This window comes from Balearica regulorum, chromosome 13 (assembly GCF_011004875.1).
Source record: "Balearica regulorum gibbericeps isolate bBalReg1 chromosome 13, bBalReg1.pri, whole genome shotgun sequence".
Lineage (NCBI taxonomy): Eukaryota > Metazoa > Chordata > Aves > Gruiformes > Gruidae > Balearica > Balearica regulorum.
The window spans coordinates 1,909,829-1,932,965 of NC_046196.1; the positions used below are offsets into that span (position 1 = coordinate 1,909,829).

Below are 23,137 nucleotides of genomic sequence, written 5' to 3' on the forward strand. Positions count from 1 at the left end.
CTTTTCTCGCGTTCCCAACCTGAAATCCCAGCTGAAACCAAAGTGCCGGGTCCCGGCGAGGCTGGGTGCCCCGGAGCAGGGCTCCCACACCTGCCTGGGCTTTGCTCCATCCCTGCTGGAGCCCCCCGCACGCCCCCCCAGCCTCTCCTCGCTCTCCTCCTCCGGGGCCTGCTGGGGTCCCCCTTTTTCCTCGGGGTGTCCCCCTGTATCCCAGCGGGTTTGAGGTCAGGGACAAGATGCCACCTTGTTCCCAGGTGCCAGGCACTGTGCTGGGGTGTCCCCACCTCGGTGGCAGCCCTGGTGGCTCCTCTGGTGCCACCAAATGACCCGGCCCCGGGAGGGAGGTGTCGTGCCGCCGTCCCCGCTCGCTCACGGCTGCGCGGGCAGCACCGGTCCCCTGGTCCCGTGCGGGGCTGAGCCCTGCCCGCGTCACCCTGCCAGTCCCGGGGACGGGGATGCTGGGGCATGGGCGCTCCTGGGGGGGCTGGAAACCAGAGCCCCCCGCCAGGGCCAGGTGGGCACGGTGGCAGCCTGCCCTGCCCCACCGCGTGGGTTTTGGGGGCCAGCCCAGAGAGATGACGTGGTAGGACTTTCCTTCGGCATGCTGTCCCCCCCTTGCTGTTTCCCGCTTTCTCTAAGTGTACTGTATGTTTGACCTGTGAAAGATGTAAACTTTATGATTCAGGTTATGTCTGTTCTTAACTCTGTATCTGTGTAATAAAGACAATTTAATATCAACCGGAGGCTCCGTTGCCTGGGCTCGTGCTGGGTGCCCTCACCCCCCTCTCCTGGCAGCACCCCGCACCCCGTGCCCCCCAACCCTGGGGGGTGAATTATAGCCCTGGGGTCAGTCACTGCCCCACGTCCGGCTCTGAGGACGGGTGTCCGCAGCGGGGGACATTCACAGTTGTCCCCAGGGAACCCAAAGGGATCTCCCCTCCCTGCTGTAGATGCTGCACCCCCTCGGGGTGCCCCTCTGCTCCCCCCCTGTGCCAGGGCCAGCCACCGGGAGCTGGCTGCGGTCCCCAGCACCACCAGCGGGGTCGGTGGACAAGGAGAGACGGGGGACGGGGGGGGGGGTGTCCCCAAAAACGGGGGGGGGGGGGCCGTGCCCCGCCTGGCCCAGCGTGCCGTGGGCGCACACGCGTGCCCACAGCCGCCCCCGGGTCTCGAACACGCGACTCGGGAGTCACGGCCGGGCGGGGGAGGCGGCCCCGCCCTACCGGCACGGGGCGGGGCCTGGCGGCGCGCCCTGCCCTGATTGGCCCCTGATGTATGAAAGTGGCGCGCCGGCGGGAGAGGCGCATGTGGTGGCGGGAGATTCGCACGTGGCGCCGCTCCGCTGGTCCCGCCGGCTCCGCGGAGGCAGCGCAGCATGTTCGGCGGCCGGGCCAGGTGAGTCCGGGGTGGTGGGGGGACCGGGACGGGGCCCAGGTCGGTGGCAGGCGCTGAGGCTCCCCGGGCTGCGCTGGGTTCAGCTTCCAGCTGAGGGGAGGGAGCGTTTGTCCCTCTGTGGGCTCAAGCCAAGAGCCCGGGGCTGGAAGTGTGCGCGTTTGCCTTTGCTTGGGTGAGGCAGGGCTCCCTGCCGCTCCCTCTGTGCAGCCCGGGAGCTCTGCTGGTGGGGCAGGTCCTGCCTCTTCTTCCCCTTCCCTGCCAGCAAGCTGTGATGCTTGCGCCTGGATTTTTCACGTAAGGGTTCACCTGCTTCCAGGTCCCCCCTGCAGCCCCCCTGAGTTGGGAAGTGGCTCAGTATGAAGCAGAGACCTTTGCACATCCATCACTCCTGCAGTTCTGGGGTCTTGCTGCAAGCCTGTCTGCAGCACTGAGAGCAAACTGCTTTGGTGGTGTCTGTTCATCCTTCCGCTGGAATCGCCCTTAAAGCCTTTGCCTGGCTGGTGTTCTGCTTTAGGTTCTATGTCACATGGCTGCTTGTTTGTTAAATGGCTTTTTGACCCTGTTCCTGCCCAGTCCTCTCTTCCTGGACACTTCAGGGATCTGGTGGCAGGACCAGCCGTCCCTGGCAGCAGTGGAGGCGTCTTGGGACGTGGCAGAGATGGCAGCTCTGCGGAAGGCTGCAGATGACGGCTCGGACCTGAGCCACCTGGAGGGGGACAGCCCGGAGGAGCTGGCTGTGCTGGACCCAGTGAGTGTCTGGCTGAGTGTGGAATCAATTTTCCCTGTTTCTCTATGTGGGAAACTTTCTACACCTCTCTTCAAGTGCTTCAAAAAATTAAGGATAAGAATAATCTTGAGCCCCTGATGTTAAAATCCCTGAGCTGAGAAGCTGGAAATTGAATTGTCATTCTCCTGCTGCTTAGAGGTGTCTGCGTGGCTGAGCGAGAGTCTATGGCTCCTGTTCATCACCAGCTTAAATCTCCAGTTTCCTCTGGTAGCTTTGGTGCTGCTGGGGCCTCTCTAGTACAGCACACGCTGCTTCGCAGGCAAGCACCGAAAAGGAAGTATTTCCCTGGGTTTTTTTTTTTTCTCCCCAGTGGAGCTGGGAGCTGAACTCCCCTTTTGTGGGACGGGCTGTTGTCCCCAGCAGCCAGCTCGCCCTTGTCCCCAGCCTGGGAGGGCACTGCTGGTGGAGATGTGCTGTGCAGCACTGCCACGTCCCAACCCCGGGTGGGGAGTGGTGCGGGGGGTGTCCTTGCTCCGTGTGCTGCTCCCGCAAGTCTTGGTTTGGATTTCAGGAGCTGGAGGCCATCAAAGCCAAAGTGCGGGAGATGGAGAAAGAGGATGAGAGGCTGAAGGAGTTGCAGTTGGAAGCTGAGAGCCGCCTTATCATGAGCTCAGAGGCAGGTATGGGCTGTCCCTGGGTGCTGCTGTCCCCCCCAGGGACACCTCTGGGACACAGGGTGACGATCGGAGCCAGGGCATGTGGCTCTGCCTCTCCCGGCACCCTGGGACTGGACACATAAGGTGGGTGAGGATGGAGTTCCAGGGATGGCATGGTGCTAATACAGGTTGTAGCCACTTTTACCTCCTACCTGTGCAGGTCAAGGTGCAGTAAATTAATTTAATTAAATTTAATTTAGTGAAGTAATTGAGTTTGGCACCAACAGCCCCAGTAGAGCAGGCACTCTGTGGGGTTTTCTTGTGAAGAGAGAGGGAGCAAGGGGATGGAGGAGGAGGAGGCAGCAGTGGGGGGATTTGGGTACACCCGGACGTGACTGGGGACCTGAGCAGCTTTGCAGTGTGTCAGCTCGGTGGTGGCCGTGCTGGGAGCAGACCTGCACGGACAGACATCCCTCTGGTAGAGGGCTCCTGCAACTCTGTCCAGCATGACCCCTTGTCTCTGCAGGTCTCTTCCCAAAGACGACTGAGGAGAAGATGGAGGTTGACCAGCGATCTATCTATGTGGGCAACGTAAGTGGGAGACCCTGGAGCAGAGCCCACCTTGCTGCTCCTGGCCCAGCTGGACGTATGCCTGAGATCCCCAGACAGGGGCCCATCCTCCCCCCACCAAAGGCTGGCTGGTCCCATCTCAAATGCTTGTCCTCTGCCCAGCCCAGACTGGGAATGTGGCTCAGTATCTGCCTGTGATCCTCAGCCACTTGCAGATAACCTACTGCACGTGTCAACTCCCCAAAATACCCTGCTGGAAGCTGTGGGTTGTGTGGTGTTGCTTGTTCCCTCAAAGCTGGGGGGGGGCTGTCTCTTGGATTTGGGTTTCCAGGCTGGGGGTTCAGCTGGAAGGGTCTCCTGAACCTCGGGACATGGTGAGGCCACGGTGACAGGATGCAAGTGGGGTCGGCTGGGTCCTTTGGCCCCTGTGAGGGTGTGCAAATGCTGGAGGGGGCTGGCCAGTGGCGCTGGAGGGGCCAGGACTGTCATTGCAGGTGGATTACGGGGGCACGGCAGAAGAGCTGGAGTCTCACTTCAACAGCTGCGGGCAGATCAACCGAGTGACCATCCTCTGCGACAAGTTCTCGGGGCATCCCAAAGGGTCAGCGCTGTGCGCGGGGACTGGGGTTGGGGTGCCGACGGTGCTGCCCTGGGCTCCCCAGGCTTTGGGAGCAGCGGGGGGGTGTCCCTGGGGCTCTGCTCACCCTGTCCCCTTGCAGGTATGCCTACATCGAGTTTGAAGAGAAGAGCTCCGTGAAGGCTGCGGTGGAGCTGGACGAGAGTGTGTTCAGAGGCCGTGTCATTAAGGTATGAGCTGGATGAAGCCCCGGGATGGTGCATCGGTCCCTCCCAGCCCCACGTGCACGTGGCTGTGCCAAACCCCAGTGCCGGCAGCGCTGGCTGAGTCCCCCCTTGTCTTCCAGGTGCTGCCCAAGAGGACCAACATGCCAGGCATCAGCACCACCGACCGTGGGGGCTACCGGGGCCGCTTCCAAGCCCGGGGAGGGCTGGGCCAGCGGGGAGGCTACTACGGAGGGCAGCACCCAAGGGTGCGAGGGAGGACGTACAGGTGAGTGGCCAGGTGGGGGGTTTCCTTGTGTATTTGGGTCAAGATGCCTGTGGAGCAGGGGGTCCCCGGGACAGGGATAGCTGCCCCTTGCTCCGGCCGTGCTCAGCTTCTCGGCTGAGCATCGCCTACTCGGGGCAGGATGGAGGAGGGCTGTGGCAGGAGTATCTTCCTGAAGACCTGTGCTAGAAATGTCTCCTGCCTGTCGTGTGCTGTTAGCGTCACCCCGGTGTCTGTGGGGTCGGCAGGAGCCTGATGCCTGCTCCGGGTGGGCCACTGGCACCTTGGGGGGGGCTGTGGGCAGCTGAGACGGGGAAGGACTGAAGCGAGCAGCCAGCGATGGCACAGCAGACCCATCCCCGCTGCTGTCCCGGCATCCCTCGCATCCCCAGCGTGGGCCTGGAGCTATTCTCCAGCACAGCTCCTGCTGCTCGTGCATCCCTGAGCTCACTGCAGATCAGCTTCAATGCTGCCCTGGCCCCTTCGGCACTGCGGGAGGAAGCGGAGAGGAGCTTTGGAGATGGAAGGAACACCTGGAAATTTGCTGCTGTCCCCTCCATCCCTGCAGGGATTTGGGGATTATCACACTGCCAGGCTGACTGGTCCCAGAGCCGTGACTGGCTTTGGGGTTCCCCTGTCCTTGGGGTACGCTGGGTTAGCTTGGGGCAGAAGGGTCAGTCCCAGCTCTTGGAGAGGGGCGGGTAGCTGTGTGTTTTGGCATCTCAGCTGAGCAATGCCCCTGTGCTTTAGGATGCTGTTTTTGTTCTTGTTTAGGGGTCGGGCAAGGCTGCTGCCTTGGTATTTTCCATACTAGAAAGGACGGGACTGCCCTGGTGATGCCAACGGGACTGAAATGAGGAGATGGGATTGGAGAGATTTAAAAATATGCCTACCCAAGCCAAAAAAGATTAATTTTAAAATGCCATCTGCCTGGCCGTGAGGATTACTGGTGAGGCAGCCATGTGCTGGGCTGCAGGAGGGAAGACTGGATCTGCTCCACCCGCACGTCGGCCGGATCCCTGCCAGTGTGCCAGGAGGGGCTCACCTTAGCTTTGCTTGGGGGGGTTGTGCTTCCATCAAGAACAGTCTCATTCCAGAGAACACCATGTCCTGGGAAGGGAAGAACTTTCCCAGACCATCAGTCTCATCCTCATCCCATAGGAAAGGGCTGTGCTGGAGGGTTTGGTGTGGCTCCCGGGTGTCCCAAATGCCCTCCAGCCCACCACGAGGGCCTCTGAAGCACCCTCAGCTTTGCCAGATGTTTCTACAAGAGCTGGATGCTGCTTTCTCTTCCCTATACAAAGATGCTAAAGACCTTTCCAAAGACTTTTTCTTTTCTAAACCAGTGGAGAAAGTCCTGGTTGCAGCTCTAGACCTGACTGCTGGGGAGCTTTTCCTTAACTCCATCAGCCCTGTGGATTTCTGACCTTGCTCTTGGGAAGAGGATGGAGCCTAATGATGTGTTTTGGGTTTAGTTTTTAGCTTGCTGCTGCTTGTTGTACATCTAACAGCTAGGGGACGGGAAAAAACATCCCTTGCTGTTTCTCTGGAAGCCTCTGTATCGCTGTGGTGGTTAAACAAGACCTGGGTGTCACAAAACCCTTTCCCCCTTTTTATTTCAGAAGTCAACCACCCCCTCTTCCCCCCTCCTGCTTTTATCCCAAAGCTACAGGGATCCAAGGGTGCTGCCAATGCATCATTTTACTTTATCTCTTTACTGCCATCACTGTTCCTGCTCCAGATCCCCATCTGGGGATGGTGTGAGCCCAGCTGAACTGGAGGGTCAGGAGCTGGGTACTGGGGAACAAGCACTGCCAGGCACTTTCCCTTCCTGCTGATCTTGTGTTTTTGAGCTCTGAAACCGCTCGTTTTTAAAGGAAAAAAAACTTTGCAGGCTGCAAACACCAGCAGACTGTTACTGTGTGAAGTTCTGCATTGAAATCGGTTTTATTATGTAATTCTCTCACTAATCTTTTGGGATCCTTGGTTAGGATTCCTCTAACCCAGATGCCACAGATGTGACTGACTCCTAAAGCAGCTTTTCACAGCTCAGGGGGCATTGCCAGGCTAAAAATCCCACTGATTTTTTTTTTTTCCCTTAAGGTCTCAGAATTTTTTTTTAAAGCTTGAGGCCTTAACTCTTCATGTTGTGTTGATTTTGCACTTTGCCCAGCATGGACTGTGCTGCTGAGGCTGGCCTTGATCTGCATGACCCTTAGGCTTAAACTATAAAACTGGCTTTTCCTAGGGCTTTAAACTTTCTGTTAGTAGCTTTGTAAATTCTTGAGACTTAATTTTTAACAAAAACTACTTTGGGGTGTTTGGAGTCTCCTGTGGAAGAGGAAATGCTGATCTCCTGTCTCTGAGTGAAAAGAATGAAGACTTTTATATGAAAATGTTTTGCAATAGTGTACAGCTGTGCCTAGTTTAGATGGTGGGAGAGGCTTGACCACTTTCACCTCCCATTATTTGACAGGTTGTTACTAATTAAATGTATTTAAGTTCTATTTGAGAAGGTATTGTAAATGTCACTTATTTTTAAAATAAATGATCCTGCTGTGTGAACTTCATCTGTGGTGAGACCATGCTGGCTGTGAGCTGACACTGTGCTGACTTGGCTTTCTCCAGGCTTCTTGTATCCTTTGGAGCTTTGCATTTATTTTTTAATTATTTTTTAACTGATTGGGTGCTTGAAGTACAGAGTACTGCCTGTGGGGCAGGAAAGACCTGGAGTAGAGGTGTGTGAAAAGCACTGAGTAGCTGCTCAGTGCCTATGCCTGCATTCTCTGCTAAACTTGCTGGAGCTGCACAGCCCTGTGTACTGTGAGTACTACACAAGTAATTAGAAGCTGGGGTGCTTTTCTAGTCTGGTTTGTATTTTTGTATATATATATAAATACCTGCTATTGATCTGGTAGTCTTTAATTAGAACAGCAGGGAGCTGCAGGGGGAGATGCTAACAGAGATTAGTTTGGGATAAGCCAGGCAGCTGAGCAATCCTGGTGTCTTAATCTCTTGGTGTGGATTTATCCTGGCTGCACTACTTGGGCTAGAGATGCTGGTTCAAGGTGATGTTTTGAGACCAACCGTTTGTCTGCAGGAGCTTTGTCAAGTACGTAAACAATTCCTGGGGTTGTACAGAAACCTGGAGCCTTTGGCTGACTTTGTGGAGTTCTCTCTTTCAGAGAACCAATGGAGTAAGTATGGACAGATCTGAGTGCTCCCAGCTAAGGAACAGGATGAGGACACCGAGGATGTTTGAATTAAGCATGGCTTGTGATGTTCCTGTCAACGAACAGTCCTGAGCCCCAGCTGACTGAAATCTAGGTTGACCCAAACACTAATAATTTCTTAGCTGTCTCTTGTGCAGCTGTGCTTGCTCTAATCACAAGCAGGAACTGCTGTTCTTACACAAAGCTCAATTTCAACAGGAACATCTGAGTTGCACAGAGGCACAGCTGCATGTGGTTCTGTAGGGAACAAACCTCTTCTCTGACACAACTGACTTTCCTGAAGAAAGAGCTGCCTCTCACATGTTACCTGAAGGCATAGAGCTGAACAGTGACTTCTGTGCTCAACTCAGGTTTGCTAGAGTAGAAATGTATGCAAACTTTGCAGATGTCAAGTTTATTTTACATAGAATAAATTTAAAATATTCCACAGAACAAAGAAAATTATATATACATCACTCTCTAGGCACACTCCTGTACATGGGGAATGTTCTCAGCACTCAGATGGGAAGGGGCAGAGCCTCAGCACACCTGCATCATCATGGAGTTCACCATATTATCAAAAGACCTAGAGAAGGAAATGAACACAGAATATTAAAGGAAGCAGCTAGTTCTGTACAGCAGGTCTCTTGTAACAAAACCAACGGCTAACAATGTCTTGCACTGGTTAACAAGCTGGCTTTCCCAAAGCTGAACAGATGGTTTTACTCCTCAACTACAGCATGCTCTGAGTAAATGACTTTTAACTAAGCTGAAGTAAGGACAGGCTGTATCGTGGCTGTGGACCTGTCTCAGCAAAGTGTGAAAGAAGTTGTCCTTGCCTAGGCAATAGAAATGCCCAACTTAGTAATGTTCCTAACTGAGAAATGGGGAATGCTTGCCCTCACATGTGAGGAATGACACATGCTGAATGCCCATCTGTCTGAGGATAAGCCCTGGATGAACACAGCTGTTGACTCTTTAACCTGCTCTACTTACCTATGTTTATTTTCATTTTTACCTATGAAACAGGTCATTTTTTTCCTCCCCAAGAATTCTTGAGCCAATGTTTCTACCACCGGTTCTGAGGTAGGAGAGGTCAGTGTAACTTCTCATGAGACTTACCAGCATTTTCTGTTACACAGTAACGGCCCAAAGACAACCCAGCTCTTCCCCATGTAGGCAGTTAGAGCATGCACATCTGAACCAGTCAACCACAGAAGTTATGCTCTTGGCCCCATTACATCATAGGTACGCTGCAAGTTCCAGAAAGATGACAAAGATCAATATGGTCAACCCACTTACCTGGAGTGGATACGGTCCCCAGGGTTATAAAAAGGGTTACACATTATGTCTGTATATGAATTATGCAGCTTTCGGAACATCTGAAAAGGGATTGTAGTTTAATTAATTTTTTTGGCTTCTCAGCACTTTATGAATAAGCGGAAGTAGCAAAAACACTGATGTGGCAAGTTGCGCTCTGATTTCCTGCACTTACACTGCGGATCTCATTGTCTCGAAGTGCTGTGTTTGAAGAATCCACCACCATAACAAACTTCACCTTCGAATTTGTCACGTAGCCGTATCTGTGCAGCTGTTAAGGTTTGCGCTTCTGACACGCCAGAGCCTGGCAAAGCAACTAAACCAAGGCTGGAATACACTCAAAGAAACAAGCTGGGAGAAAACATCACGTTCTTGCTGCGCCCAGCACATAACTAGGACTAGATGAGGTAAGCAAGACACTAGATCGCAGGAACTGTATCCCCTTTCTACCTGACTTCTCCCATCTTTGATAACTCCAGGTCAAGCCTGCTCCTATGCTGGCTGCTAGCTATTTTGGTGAGGGTTTCTCTCTCTTAAGAATCATTTTAATGACATAGCCACCTTATTTATTCTTGTTTGGAAGACCACGATCAGAGACCCGGAGATGATCTGATATCAGACAGTGACTGACCTGAGACTTCACAAATTAACAACCAACATATTAAAACCCAGAAATCAGGTCTGCTGCTAACTTCCATCCGTGGGATTCACAGAAAAAGCCAAAGAAAGTTCAGAAAATTTGTGACTTAAGAACATTGGGGAAACCATGGCTGTGGAGTCTGGATTTTAGGGAAATCAGACCACACATCTGGGATTTAGGTACCTGACCAGAGACACCTTCATACTCCTGCTACTTTCACTGGTGTTATTAGAGTCTAAGCTTTGTCACAGACAACTGTTTTAGCTAAGTAGGGAATAAAGCATCCCATTTACGAAAGGTGAAGTCTAGCTGCACCAGACACTCTTCACACGTTGCACTCCCTCACAGAGGCTAAAGGTAATTTTTTCCACCACTTGGTTGGGCAACAAAGCAGCTGCTGAACTGACCAAGGCACCAAACCCAAACCTCTACGTCACAAACTGGTCAGTGAACAAGTCTGTATATTTTCTGCTGATGTCTTTAACATGGCACCAAGTAGGAAGAGAGGTTTCTCACTCTATAGAAAGAGTCTATAAATACATAATGGCATGGCAAAAGGCATTAGAGAGATACACCTTGTAGTCTTCAGTGGGGTAGAGGAGCCCTAGGTACAGTTCCCTCTGATCTACAAGAGCCTTGCCCATCGCAGAGATCTTTTCATCCACGACATCGAGGGAAGTGTGCACGGTGTAGTGGAACTTCAGCTCGTTTTCAGTTGGAACGCTCCGGATGTAGAGGGGATAGTTCTGAGGACAACAAATTACACTATGTAGGACCGGCCACTCTGCCGTGTGACGGCTGATGCCAAGACAGTGCTTTCACCCAAAGAATTGCTGCTGTCAGAAGGCAAGCTATTTTAACCATTTTATGTTCACAGCCATCACAGCACAACCCCCCTTCACACCTTGCAGTGCTTGCGGAACAGATTTGTCTCTACACACCAGTGGCAGGACAATCATTTGCACAGCACTGCACAAGGAAGGGCTCAGGTCTCTCCACTGCCTGACCTGCCCCCTTGCCCCAGCAGAGCCTGTCCCCAGCTCTCTCTGAGGAAAACCCCTCTCATCTTCTCGCAGCAGGTCAGCAGGACACCGTAGGGCACCCTCGCACTGTCCCTGTGCTCGCTGCACCAGCTCCCCCTGCCCTGGTCCCAGCCTGCTCCTGCCCACCCACTTCAACCTCTGGTGTTTGTCCTGCTCTCCCCACATCTGCCAAGGCTCAGCCCTGCTCACACCCCACAACCTGACACCCTGCCCTGCTCCCCACAACCTCACCTGGCTCCACAGCCCCGGTCCTGCTCCCCTCCTCACTTCTGCTGAGGCCCCGCAACCTCAATCTCAGCCCCAGCCCCTCAGCCCTGCTGAGGCCCCGCAACCTCAGCCCCAGCCCCTCAGCCCTGCTGAGGCCCCGCAACCTGAGACCCAGCCCCTCAGCCCTGCTCAGGCCCCACAACCTCAGCCCCAGCCCCTCAGCCCTGCTCAGGCCCCGCAACCTCAGCCCCAGCCCCAGCCCCTCAGCCCTGCTCAGGCCCCGCAACCTGAGACCCAGCCCCTCAGCCCTGCTCAGGCCCCACAACCTCAGCCCCAGCCCCTCAGCCCTGCTCAGGCCCCGCAACCTCAGCCCCAGCCCCTCAGCCCTGCTCAGGCCCCACAACCCCAGCCCCTCAGCCCTGCTCAGGCCCCGCAACCTCAGCCCCAGCCCCACTCCTCCTCAGGCCCCACGACCAGCCCTGGCCCCGCTGCCCCACTCAGCTCTCACGACCTGAGGCCCAGCCCCACTCCCCTCACCCCCGCCCCACCTCCTTGGCGATCACGGCGATGCACACCGCCATCTTGTCCCCACCTCCGCCGTCCTCCCGCCCCGCCCCTCCCCTCCCGGGCGTCACGTGAGGCGAGCGGCTCTCACGTGACGCGCGGTGGGCGCGCGGGCCGGCGGTTGCCATGGCGAGGGCGGTGCTGCTGCCCCTCTGCCTGTGCTGGGCCCTGGGCCCCGCCGCCGCCTCCGCGCCCCCCAACCTGCTCCTCCTCCTCATGGACGATGTGAGTGGGGCTGGGGGGGGTCCCTAGGGACGGGGCATTTGTCACTGGGGGACAGGGGCTGGTGTCACTGGGAGGAAGTCACTTTGAGGGGAGGGTGTGTGCGCCCGAGGGGGGCGTTAGGGTGGAGGGAGGCCTGTTTGTGACCACGAAGGGAGCCAGGTACCTGTCCCCAGAGCGGGGCTTGGGTTCCTGAGAAGGTGTCAGCGTGGCTGAAGGAAATTGGGGGCTCGGCTCCGTGGTGTGCTTGTTAGGGGTGTGGGCTGGGGAGGCTCATCGTTGGGGTGAGAGCAGAGCCCTCGTGGTGAGGTGGGGTCCTGGGGCTGGTGGAGGGGCTCCCGTGGTGGCCCACGCTCTCCTAGGCCCTGGTGGTGGGTGCTCGGCAGGGCACGGTTTGAGTGCCAGCATCTTGTGGGCAAGGCTTCTGTTAGAAACGTTCTGCCGATGCCTGGGGAATTTGTTCATGGTGCGTGTGCAGCATGTCAGAGGTGCTGTGATGGTGGTCCCTGAGCTCACGGGAGCGTTGTGGCGCATGTGCTGGGTCCAAAGCTGTACTGGTGCTGAGGCAGAGGCCTTTAAATAGGGGTTTCATCAAGCTGGCTCCTCATGAGCCTTATCCTGCAAATTATTCTTTCTGGACATCCTCCTAAGCACACATCAAGGGCCATTTTTGGGCCTAACAAGACTTGTGTTTTGAGAGTGTGTATTGAGCATTTATTTTCTTCTTTGTGCTCCCCAGAGGTCTGTCTCCTTGACTCCTGTGGAGCAGAGCTCTCCCTGGTGTGTACGATCCCCTCTAGGTCGCAGGGTTTCCAGGTTCACGTCCCTTCCAGGTGGCGTGGCCTCCAGATTCAGCCATGCGCTACATCTCTTCCCTTTGTCAGGAGGCCAGCGCCTGTGGGATAGCACGCGAACAGGGTCTGTACCGTGATTCATGGTCAGAGGCCTTCAGTGCAGTGATTCAGGCGCAGCTCACAGGTTGGTATGATGATCTGGAAAAGTTTGACATAAGCAGGAATATTTGAAGCAGTTTGTAAGTACTCACTCTGAAAGCCATCACGCTCGGTTGCTTTCTTTCTTGAGTTCTTTCCAGATTTTGTGCAAAAACTGGTGAAGAATTGAAAGGAAGGCCCAGACTGGGCATATCCCTGCTTCTGGGCAGAGCTGCCTGAGGTGACCTGCGCTAGAGACACTACAGTATTAACACAAACCTCTCGTTATTCCTTGTGTGTGGGTATCCTGCTGAAAATAAATGAGACCTCTCTGATCTTTAAAGTCAAGACTATATACAAGTCTTTTGGAATTAGTGCTTACACACCTACATACCTTATCTAGAAGTCTAATCATCTTATCTACCAGTCCATTCATAATGACTGAGCAATTAACTCCACAGTCCTTGGCAAAGGATTCTTATTCATCAGCTGGTATATGTTGAAAAACAGGCTGTCTTGGTGATTTTCAAACCTCAGTAGAATCATTCTGAAGTTAAGGCTTGGTTTTGTAGCCTACAAAAATAATTGTGGCCATATCTTCTAATACCAGCGATGGATGTAATGGTAGTAGCAGCTACAAGGGTAGACAAAGACACTCCAATATATTTCAGGAAACGCTTTAGAAACCCAAACTTGCCTCCTGAAGAACTAAACAAGAAGAAAACTAATTCCATTAATTTTTGCTCTCTGGAAAAAAAAAAGGGGGGGGGGGAATAAATCATTAAAGAGCAGAAATAACTACAGATTTGTTTCCAAGTCAAAGTCTTTTCACTTTTGCATCCTGTAGTGGTCTTAGCCACATGGGTAAGGAAACATAGTCATTTCCAACACATTCAAGGTGCTGCCATCTTCCTGTTTTGCTTCTCTTCTAGTATTGCCATGTTGTCTTTCAGGTGTGTTTGTAGTAGAAATGCATTGTGTGGCCTTTTAAGCTACTGGAAAAGCTAATGAGGGTGGGTATGTGACTCAAAGGGTGGGCAAGCTCTTATCGCCTGTTTGGCTTCATTCTGCCAATTCAACATGACTGTTTTGCTGTTGTTTTCATAGTGTTTCCACACTCCTGTACAAGATAATTACCTTGTAAGCCTGGTTCTTCTGGCCAGTTGAGCCTCCGGCAGTCCATCTCAATTTTCCGTTCAGGAATATTTCCCCCCAAGCTGGCATTTGTAATTTTCAAGATGAAAGCTCCTTGGGACAGTGATTATCCCACTCTAGAAGTGTTGGTACAGCACGAGACATGATGAAGCACAGATCCTGACTGGAACTTCTGTGAACTATTTATTTATTTAATATGCTGTTCATTAAAAATACATCTCCATGGTCTTTTTTCCTTTGATCCTTCAGTAACTTCTGCGACTCTGTCACTATGTGTGAATTAGAGCAACCTGATATTCTCTTTTTCTTTTCTTTCTTGATGGTAAAGACACTGAAGAATCAAGAACTTGGGGGTGATCCCGTCGAACCCATTTTAATTCCGCATCCTAGTGTTAGGTGGTACCATTTAATTGCTCCGCGTTCAAACCTCAACAGCCGCGTTTGCAGCTCTCCAACAATTTTCTTTTCCAAACTGCTTCACTGCAGTGTAAATGTTAGACTCTCAAATGGGACCAGACAGATGGTTTTCTAAAGATCTCGATACATTATGCCCTCCATATCAGTTGCTCACCTGATACGCATCTGTATTAAAGAAAGCTATTGCCTTTTTTAAAGCATAATATAATCTCTAGCAACCATGGTGCCTAATTGCTCATTAAGTTGTTCCCTTCTAGAACCTTCTGTTTTAAGTCACTTACTTTTATTTGTATTATTACCAGTAATAGTTTTCAGCAATGAATGTAGACAACGTGATGGTAATTTTATGGTTCTCCTGGCGTGTGACCCCTCTGAATTAGGAAGAAGACGCAGGGTGAAACCACTGTCTTGCAAATAAGCAGAGTGACATATGATGCCTCTGGCAGGTTTCTCTCCAGAGCTTGCTTTTGAAATAAATGCTTTTTCTCTCTTCCTGCAGCATTGCTTTTGAGTTTAGACCTTTTCCTCGCATTTCTAGTTAGGTATACACAGATGGATAGGTGCAGCAGGCTGAGATGTAGTCCTGGGGTCAGTGGTCCGACACAAAGACACGTAGCCAGGGACTGAAGGGTCAGACTTTGCAGCTGTGTAACACTGAGCATGTGATGTGTGACTTCCTTTTCCTCCCTGGTATGTGTGCGCTTGCCAGTCTTCAGGCACTTGGGTAAGAATGAAGGCATTAGGGTTCTCACCCAATTCTGCTACAAGTGTTTTAATGCCTGTTAGCAAGTTGTTAAATCTCACGTGTGCCTCGGTTTCCCATTTGCCAATGAGAACTGTAATAGTTCCCTGCTTCACAGGGTTGGGGAAGATAGTTTTTATCATGTTTGTGAAGTACTCCCTGAGTAGGGAGATGAGCACTATAAAGATTTAGAAATGAAGGGATACAATAAAAGTGTTATGTGGGCCCAGAAGCATTGTCGTTGTGGAAGAGTAAAAGTACTTTTACATCTTTTGGTGTGTTCTTTTTGCAGATGGGTTGGGGTGATTTGGGAGCTTTCGGAGAGCCTTCTAAGGAAACTCCTAACTTAGACCAGATGGCTTCAGAAGGGATGCTTTTCCTGGATTTTTATACTGCCAACCCCCTTTGTTCTCCTTGTAAGTAAACTTGAGTTTTAAGCTAGCATATAAGCATGCCACCTTCTGAGAAGATTGGGATGTTTGCCAGCATCCGACATGAACTAGCAACCAAACCAGTGATTACCCTCAGGGCAGGGTTTGGATTTGGTGCTTTGATCTTGCATTTTGCTCCCTTTTTATTTATGTTTTGATTGGAAAATCTACAATCTTTGGTTCGTACAAAGCAGTGTTTTAGTGATCAAATCAGTCCAGCTAAAGGATTTTTTAAAACATTCTGGTTTAGTATTCTAGCCTCAGTCATTGCATATTTTTTTAATCTTTCTTATTTTGGGATAAACAGACAAAGCAATATCTAAATTGTTGCTGAAATAGTTTGTACGTAGTTTGTCTGATTCCATGGGCTTTGATGAGACTTCGTGCAAGGAATAGCAGCAGGTTGTGTCCTGGTTTTGACCCTGGTGGCTTGCAAGATTCGTGGGGAAGGGACAAGAGATAAAAAAAAACGTTTAGGTCTGGGAGGCACAGATATTTTTATCCTTATTGTTTTTTCTGTGGGTGGTTTTTTATCATTTTCTTTTTTTCCCCAAGCTGATTGGCAACCAAGACCTGAAACAAAAATGAGGAACAGGGGCTTTCTATTCATTTAAGATATCATTTGGCAGTCTGCTGATGACGTCCTTGCTCAGAAAAGGCATTTAAAATATGCTGAAGTCCTGCTAAGTCCAGTAGTGTTACTGCATATGCTTAAACATCTGTTTAAACATTTCCTGCAGTCAGGACCTGACTTCCATTGTCAAAGCCAGACAGCTCTTTCTTCACTATTACATGACTTCTGTTCAGGCAAGCTTGAAAATTTAGCCTTAAGCATGTAGTCAGTTTGTGTTATGATTTCCTCTTACATATACATGTCAGGTGTTCCTTTTAGAATTACTGAGATGGGAGGGCTGCTACATTGACTATTGAAAGTAATTACTCTTCAGCAGCAGGTAATTTAATAGAGGGGCCAAATGTCAGTCAAGGGTGTCTTGGAATAACTCAAATGATGTTGTATCAGGACCTGGCTATCTCCATGGCTCACTGGAGAGGGGAGTTGCTGCCTATTCTGATGTTCTAATGATCTTAGTAGCTGGCTATGGCAAAAGAACACTGACGTGCTTCAGTCAGTGCACGGTCCTCAGCCTTAATGTAACGATAATATTAAGCAGAAAATGCATGTAAAATAAACTGGTTTTTGTTATTTGCAGCAAGGGCAGCACTGTTGACGGGCCGTCTCCCAGTCAGGAATGGTTTTTACACCACGAATGCACATGCCAGAAACGGTATGGGCTTCATTCCTGATTTGCCTTCCTCTCTTGATTTCCCTCTGTGCTTTGCAGGAAGTTTTGCTTTGAACAAAGGCTTGGCTCGGTGATCTTCCCCTATGGATCTTCCTGAGTGGCACAAAAAGATTACCATGTTAGCTGCTGGTAATAAGCGTGAAATTTATTGCTTCCTCCCCATCAAGCAGAAAACCTCGTCAAATTAAGAGATGTAAACAAGACTGGTTGATCCATTTGCTTCTGCTGGCTGAGAAGTGTTTCCTCTGGGCAGTCTAATTTGTGTCTGGTGAAAGTCAGTCACGTGGGGTGTGTGTTAACACCCAGAGTAAAGAACAAGCTGCTTACAGTTTTATTCGGCAACCGGTTTTCTAACCATTTCAGCCTTGGAGTTTTATACCCTTGTTGTGCCCATGGTGCTTCCAGGGAAGATCACCCATTCATAACGTCCCTGGGTTGATTCTGGTTCCTGAGATTGGTCCCAGCGTGACGGATGCCACGTGCTTGGGCAAGAATCAGCAGCTATGTACTGATTTACACAGTGTACCTGCAAGCGTGTCCTAACAAAAGTCACACCTTGGATTCTTAAGGGCCAGAGAACCATGGACTGAGAGAGATGTATCATTTCTTTCAGCTCTTGCAGTCTGAGCAAGTTTATCGATCATTTGATTTAGGAAAAGAATGCCTTCATTTTAGAAAATATAAAGCAAATTTGCAAGAGTAAAGGCAACTCCAATGCACACCTAAAGCCTTTGCTTTCATTATGATCCCTCTTTTCAAGGGTCTTGCCTTCATTCTGTGATGGCAGCCCCCTCTATTATTGGCCATGGTGTGTGAGCGGATGGACATCTCCCTTCAATCTCTCGGAATTAATTTGTTCTCTTCATCTCATGGCCTGGGAGGACTTCCAAGGAGTGTTATCGCTGGGACATCAAACTAATTGCTGTTTCTGATCCAGTAACAGTGCTTCTAATGATGGGTAGCCATCAGCTGTTTGCTCTAATATTTGAGTTTTCTTTGTTTTACGTAGCATACACACCACAGGATATAGTAGGAGGAATCCCAGATTCTGAATTACTGCTTCCAGAATTGCTGAAGAAAGCTGGCTACGTCAATAAGATCATTGGCAAATGGTAAACTTATTTTAATGTTTATTGCTTTGAGATTTCAGTATGCCTGTGTATGTATTGTGAAGAAGCAGCAGAACAACCAGAACTGCAGGAAAAAAACCTATTTTGAAGCTCAGATGTCTGACTTCAGAGATCTGTGGTGGCTCTATCCCCCCTGCTGTGATCAATTTCTGAATCAAGTGTTGTCATTACGAGTACATACATATATCTTCCTACAAAGAATTGAAGGGAGTTTTGTGTGTGTATATATATATTTATAAACCCTTCAACTCTTTGTCTTTTCATCCATTTATCACACTACTTAAAACCACCAAGATGTTCTGTTGGAACTTGCCTTCAGCACCTACATGCTTTTTGTCTTTGGCCTCTGCTATATGTTGTTTTTTTAACAGAGTAGACCAAACTGTGAAAGCTTCTTTTTTGGGGAGTAGCAGCGTGTGGTGTAGAAATAGAGATGCAGACATCTCCAGGGCTACATGGAGGATTGTTCATCGAGTGCAGAAGGTCAGGGTGGATAGAGATAGACTTGATCAGGATAGTTGATTCCAGGTGTTTTAAAAGATCTAGAGGGCTGATCCAATACTCTGCGAGTATTTGACTTTACGGACTTTCATGGAAGTACAGTATATCTTTGAAGAGGATACAGAAGAACTTCTGAAAAAAACCCCACTGTTTCTGCGATGTCTGCAAAAAACTGGAAGGGAGAAGCCTGAAAGGTATTTGGATCAAATAAGAACGGTGGAATTACCAGTGTAATAGTTGAAACTGGTGCATTTGTAACTTTTGAATTTCTAATGCGCCTGTGGGCTGTCATGGAATCCCGTGGGGCTTGGAGATCTCTGAACAGTTGATTCACAGTTTGTAACAGTGCTATAATAAATAAATACATAAATAGCAACTTCAAAACTACATAGACTCCAGAGGAGTACTGCTCGGTTAACAGAGTAATTGTTAATGAAGAGACTTCGGACAGGAGTAGTATCGGGGGGATACTGTTTAGGAAGGTAATAGGATACAATTTATTTAACAGTTTTGTTAACAAGTTAGAGAAGAGTGAGTTTGAATTGTGGTTGGATTCACCAGTGCTGCTGAAATTGGAAAGCAAGCAAACTAACCTAAGACAGTGAATTATTTATTACCACAAATCCAAACAGCAGAGTGGCCGTGAAGAATCGGATCAGTGGGCTGAATGCAATAAGATGCAGTTCAGTGCTAATAAATGTAAATTCATACACCCAGGGAAAAGAAATAAACAATGCAAATACGGATTGGTTCCAGGCAGTTATTTGGAAAACAGCAAATCTGGAAGGACCTGCAGCTGTTAGCAAAAAGCAGACTAAATATGAATGTGCAGTGCAGTACTGTGCACCTGAGAACTGGACAGGACAAGGGAGTGACACTGTACAGCAGCAGTCTCTATCGTTTGTGCACACCACCTGCTTCCTAGAAAGGTGTAAAGAAATGCAAAGTGCAGCAGTAAAATTGGCGTCTCGTCCTAACCATGCATAGAATTTCAGGGCTTTTAAAGATTCTTAAGTTTTCCAGCAGAAGATTTTTTTATACCCTTTCAGCATCCCTTCTAAAAACTTTTCAGGGTGTCCTGTGAGAATAAGTTCCACAGTTTAATTATATGTTTGCAAGTCAAGTATTTTTTATGGCCATTTTAGAGTCTGTTGCATTTCATTAAATATATCTCTATTTTTTGCGTTATGAGAGGGAGAGAATAATCTCCATCTCAGTAATTATTTGATACCTTTTTGAAGTCTCTTCCCCTGTAAGTTCTCTTAGGACTTTCTAAGAATAAAATGTGTTTCATGTCCCCTGTTGTAGAAACAGCCAGGAATAGCTTTGTATTATCATGTACATAAATGAGGAAAGGACAGAATTCTGCAGGTCAGACTTGCAGTTTTACTTGCATTACTGAGATATGATCATAGCTGGAATGATGATTATTTTCTGTTATAACTCATTTTGGAATAGCTCAGAATAACACATGGATCATTTTACTTCAGGTAATGCATTTTATACCCCTTTAGTCCAGAAAGTGTGCAGAGGGTGATGGCACCAAATGGACAGGTTGCAGTGCAGGCTTGTGAGTGGAGTAATTAAATAACCAGTAAGCTACAAAGATCTTTAGAGACTGGGAGAGGATGGGCATTCTGTGTATTCAGGGTAGCATAAATGAAGAAATGGAGAATTTGCAGTAGAGAAATTGGAGATTAGAGAAGAACTTCATCTTGAAGTTAAGGATGGAAAATTTTCAAGCTGCATAGTAGAATGGAGCTGTCATCAGGAGTAGCTGAACATGTTTTATGTTCACATGTGAACGTAAAGAACTCATTCTCATTTACATTCACGTCTCTCTGTACCATTTTGGCAGCATGAACGCTCCATAAAGGGAATGCAGATATAATGGTACATTTCATGAGCTTTACCTTTTGTTTTTACAGCTTAGTGGTATAAAAGCGACTTGTCATAGATCAGAATCCTTAAGTAAAACGTTATGTGTATCTTTGCAATGGCTTTGGGCACTGTAGGCCATCAGTACAGATCATCGAGACAGTGTGAGAGAGGACACCAATAGAGGGAAATAATGGAAAACAAAGATTGGATAGTAGGCTAAAATGGGATATATGTAAGCACTGGAGTGAGCCTGCATGGATGCGCTTGCAGCAAGTATGAGAAAGATCAAGACAACGCTCTACAGTCATTTATTTGATTAAAATGCTTGAAGTTTTTCTTCTTAGGCAAAGATTGTTTTCTTGCATGCCATTCTGATGAGATTATTATTTGCTTCTTTGCAGTAGAATTTTAACTCATCTGTTTCTTTTGTTCCTAGGCATCTGGGTCACAGGCCCCAGTTTCACCCCCTGAAGCATGGCTTTGATGAATGGTTTGGATCCCCGAACTGCCATTTTGGACCTTTTGATAACAGAGTGCTCCCCAATATCCCCGTGTATAGGGACTGGGAAATGATTGGCAGGTAATTCAGCTACTTGCCTGGTAATGTTATTTTCTTTGCTTTCCCTGCTGACATTACAGTGCTGGAAGATAAGTGCTAGCGTAGCAAACCCCTTTCAATAAAAAGGGGTTGGCAAAAGCAGCAGCTGCTTCAGAATCAGAGTTGGAGGCTCGGTTGGATGGGCAGTGATCTACAGGTACTTCACCCGTGCGGAGGACTTTTATAGTGTGTCAGGCATTGGGAATATCCCGCCTTGTATATATGAGGCGCTTACTACAGAGTGCCCTGAGTACCCTGCAGTTCAGCAGTAAGCCAGTGCAGAAAATATGCTTGTAAAAGGCCATGAAACACATGAACAGCCCTTCTGGGTCAGGCCTGAGGCCCATTTAATCCATTGTATTCTGCGATGACTCCTGGTAGCCAATGCTTATAGAAAGGGTATAAGAAAACAGATGCGTGGAATGGTCCTTGTCTTGTATGGTTGTCCACCTTCCTAAACTGGAGGTTGTGTCCACATCTTTAATAGCCACTGACTTAACTTCCATGAACCAGTCTCGTTTCTTTTTAAAACCCATTCGTATTTCTGGACTCTACAACATCCTGTGCCAGGATCTCGTCTCTTGTTTTGCCCTCATACTTTTGAACAGGACTTTTTCTCTAGTCTGGGAATGGCCAATATCCAGCCTTACAAGGCCTGGGTGGTGGTTTCCATTTGAGCTAAGACAGAATTAAGGGAAAGCCTTGTGGGAAAACACACGAGGCAGACAGAAACAGGAAGGTATAGATTAACTGTCTAGAGGTATGGGAGTTTCACATCTAGGAGAGGAAGCAAGGACAGCCCTTCCTGGGGGGAGAAGACATTTTGAAGGCAATGCTGGCAGCAAAGGGTACTCAAGCATTGTTGCCTGAGCAATGCCTGCTGCTTCTCAGTTGTGATTGTGGCACTCTGACTTTTCCGGTTAAAACTGAGAAAATACTGACCTAAGTCTACGGTATCAATGCCCGTCAGAGACTGGGCATGGTAATTGACTATTAAACTTTATTCTAAACTCCTGAACCACTTTTTGTAGGAATTCTGCCTTCCTCATCTCTACCTTACCATCTAAATTTAAAGTTGAAGCTCATTAAATATGAAACTAGATGTTTGATTCTGGGGATTAATAAAGGTCTGAGTGCCAAGGCCAACTTGCAAGTTGTGTGTGGACCATGTAGGGATGGAACTTCTCTACAGTGCCTCCCTCCCAGACATGTTTGCTTATTCTGTTGCACCCTAAAGGCTTCCTGTGATGATTCCACTCCACTACTTCTCTTGGAAGCTGGTTCCATTCTGTACTGAAAGACCTCTTTATTCCTTCTCTTCCTGTTTGTAATAACCTTTTGTCTGTTTGCGTAACACCATTCTAGGCTCCCAAGTCTGCAGTCTGTGCCATTCTTGTCTACTTCTGCACCTGGTGTCATCTTATTTCACTTGCTGTTATTTTCCTGAGGACTGCCCCCCTGCCCTTCTTTGTTTAATTGGTGTCTAAAGATACTTCTAACATGACATTTTCAAAGCAGCCCAAGTTCTGATTCCAGGATTGCTCTATTTCACTGAAAGTTGTTGTATAATTCTGCAAATTTTACTCGCACATCAAACAGCTCCCTATTGAAGGAGTAGTAGCATAAGGTCTTTAAGCATACTACCCCTATTCTAGTAGTTTAACAGTGAAAGGTCGGTGGCTCGGGTTTGTCCAGATCTCATAGTCATTAATTTGGATCTAGCCATTTCACTGCTTTCTCCCATAAGAAAAATATGGTGACATTCTTTTTAATATCTGAAGAGAGTTTGCTGAGTAGCAACTTTGACCTGCTTGTGTAAGTAATGGGGCAGGGGGAAAGCCTTTTTATGTTGTATGTTCCTTAGGATTATTTTTTCTCTCTGATTCATTTTCTCTTAAGATACTACGAAGATTTCAAAATTGATCTGAAGACAGGTGAAGCCAACTTGACGCAGATCTACCTGCAGGTGCTGTCTATTTTAATACTGGTTTCCAAGCCACAGTGACTTTATGCTTCTTTTTTTGGAGAGATTGAGATGGCAGAGGATGATTGCGTTAAATTCATTTTTATTGTTGTTTACAGGAAGCTCTCGATTTTATTAGCAAGCAGCAGGCCAGCCAGCAGCCATTCTTTTTATACTGGGCAATTGATGCTACCCACGCTCCTGTTTATGCCTCTCAACATTTTCTTGGCACTAGTCAGAGAGGACTGTAAGTCTTGTTTTTGTGGGTGTTGGTTTTGTTGGGTTTTTTTAAGTAATACCTCGTGCTGCAGAAACAGAAAATCGAAGCAATGTTTATTAGATCCAAGTATATAGATCGTTTCTCAAAAGTGTATGTGTGTGCTGAAATATATTAGTTAGTGAGGACTTTGCTTCAATTGTTCTTTAATAATTTCAGTTTAATCTGAAATGAAGATCATGTG

At 48.8% G+C, this 23,137-nt stretch overlaps 3 protein-coding genes across 3 annotated transcripts in view; 2 read left to right on the top strand and 1 right to left on the bottom strand.

The window, feature by feature from the left end:
- The first annotated feature begins 1,329 nt into the window (after nucleotides 1–1,329).
- PABPN1L (PABPN1 like, cytoplasmic) lies at nucleotides 1,330–6,940 on the top strand. Its single transcript, XM_075765363.1, has 8 exons — nucleotides 1,330–1,395; nucleotides 1,969–2,143; nucleotides 2,694–2,802; nucleotides 3,305–3,369; nucleotides 3,843–3,949; nucleotides 4,068–4,155; nucleotides 4,272–4,417; nucleotides 5,189–6,940. Exons 1-8 carry the CDS (start codon nucleotides 1,376–1,378, stop codon nucleotides 5,226–5,228), a joined length of 750 nt encoding a protein of 249 aa, XP_075621478.1. The 5' UTR covers nucleotides 1,330–1,375; the 3' UTR covers nucleotides 5,229–6,940.
- Nucleotides 6,941–8,025: 1,085 nt separating this feature from the next.
- Nucleotides 8,026–11,528, bottom strand: TRAPPC2L (trafficking protein particle complex subunit 2L). Its single transcript, XM_075765626.1, has 5 exons — nucleotides 11,385–11,528; nucleotides 10,160–10,332; nucleotides 9,122–9,209; nucleotides 8,929–9,008; nucleotides 8,026–8,212 (listed from the first exon to the last, which is right to left on the bottom strand). Exons 1-5 carry the CDS (start codon nucleotides 11,526–11,528, stop codon nucleotides 8,167–8,169), a joined length of 531 nt encoding a protein of 176 aa, XP_075621741.1. The 3' UTR covers nucleotides 8,026–8,166.
- GALNS (galactosamine (N-acetyl)-6-sulfatase) overlaps nucleotides 11,484–23,137 on the top strand; it is a 48,322-nt gene continuing 36,668 nt past the window's right edge. Inside the window, exons 1-7 of the mRNA XM_075765616.1 lie at nucleotides 11,484–11,625; nucleotides 15,161–15,284; nucleotides 16,511–16,585; nucleotides 17,613–17,715; nucleotides 20,552–20,695; nucleotides 22,613–22,679; nucleotides 22,796–22,923. Of these exons, the coding sequence (XP_075621731.1) occupies nucleotides 11,527–11,625; nucleotides 15,161–15,284; nucleotides 16,511–16,585; nucleotides 17,613–17,715; nucleotides 20,552–20,695; nucleotides 22,613–22,679; nucleotides 22,796–22,923 (740 nt within the window). The 5' untranslated portion in view covers nucleotides 11,484–11,526. The remainder of the gene's footprint in view (nucleotides 11,626–15,160; nucleotides 15,285–16,510; nucleotides 16,586–17,612; nucleotides 17,716–20,551; nucleotides 20,696–22,612; nucleotides 22,680–22,795; nucleotides 22,924–23,137) is intronic.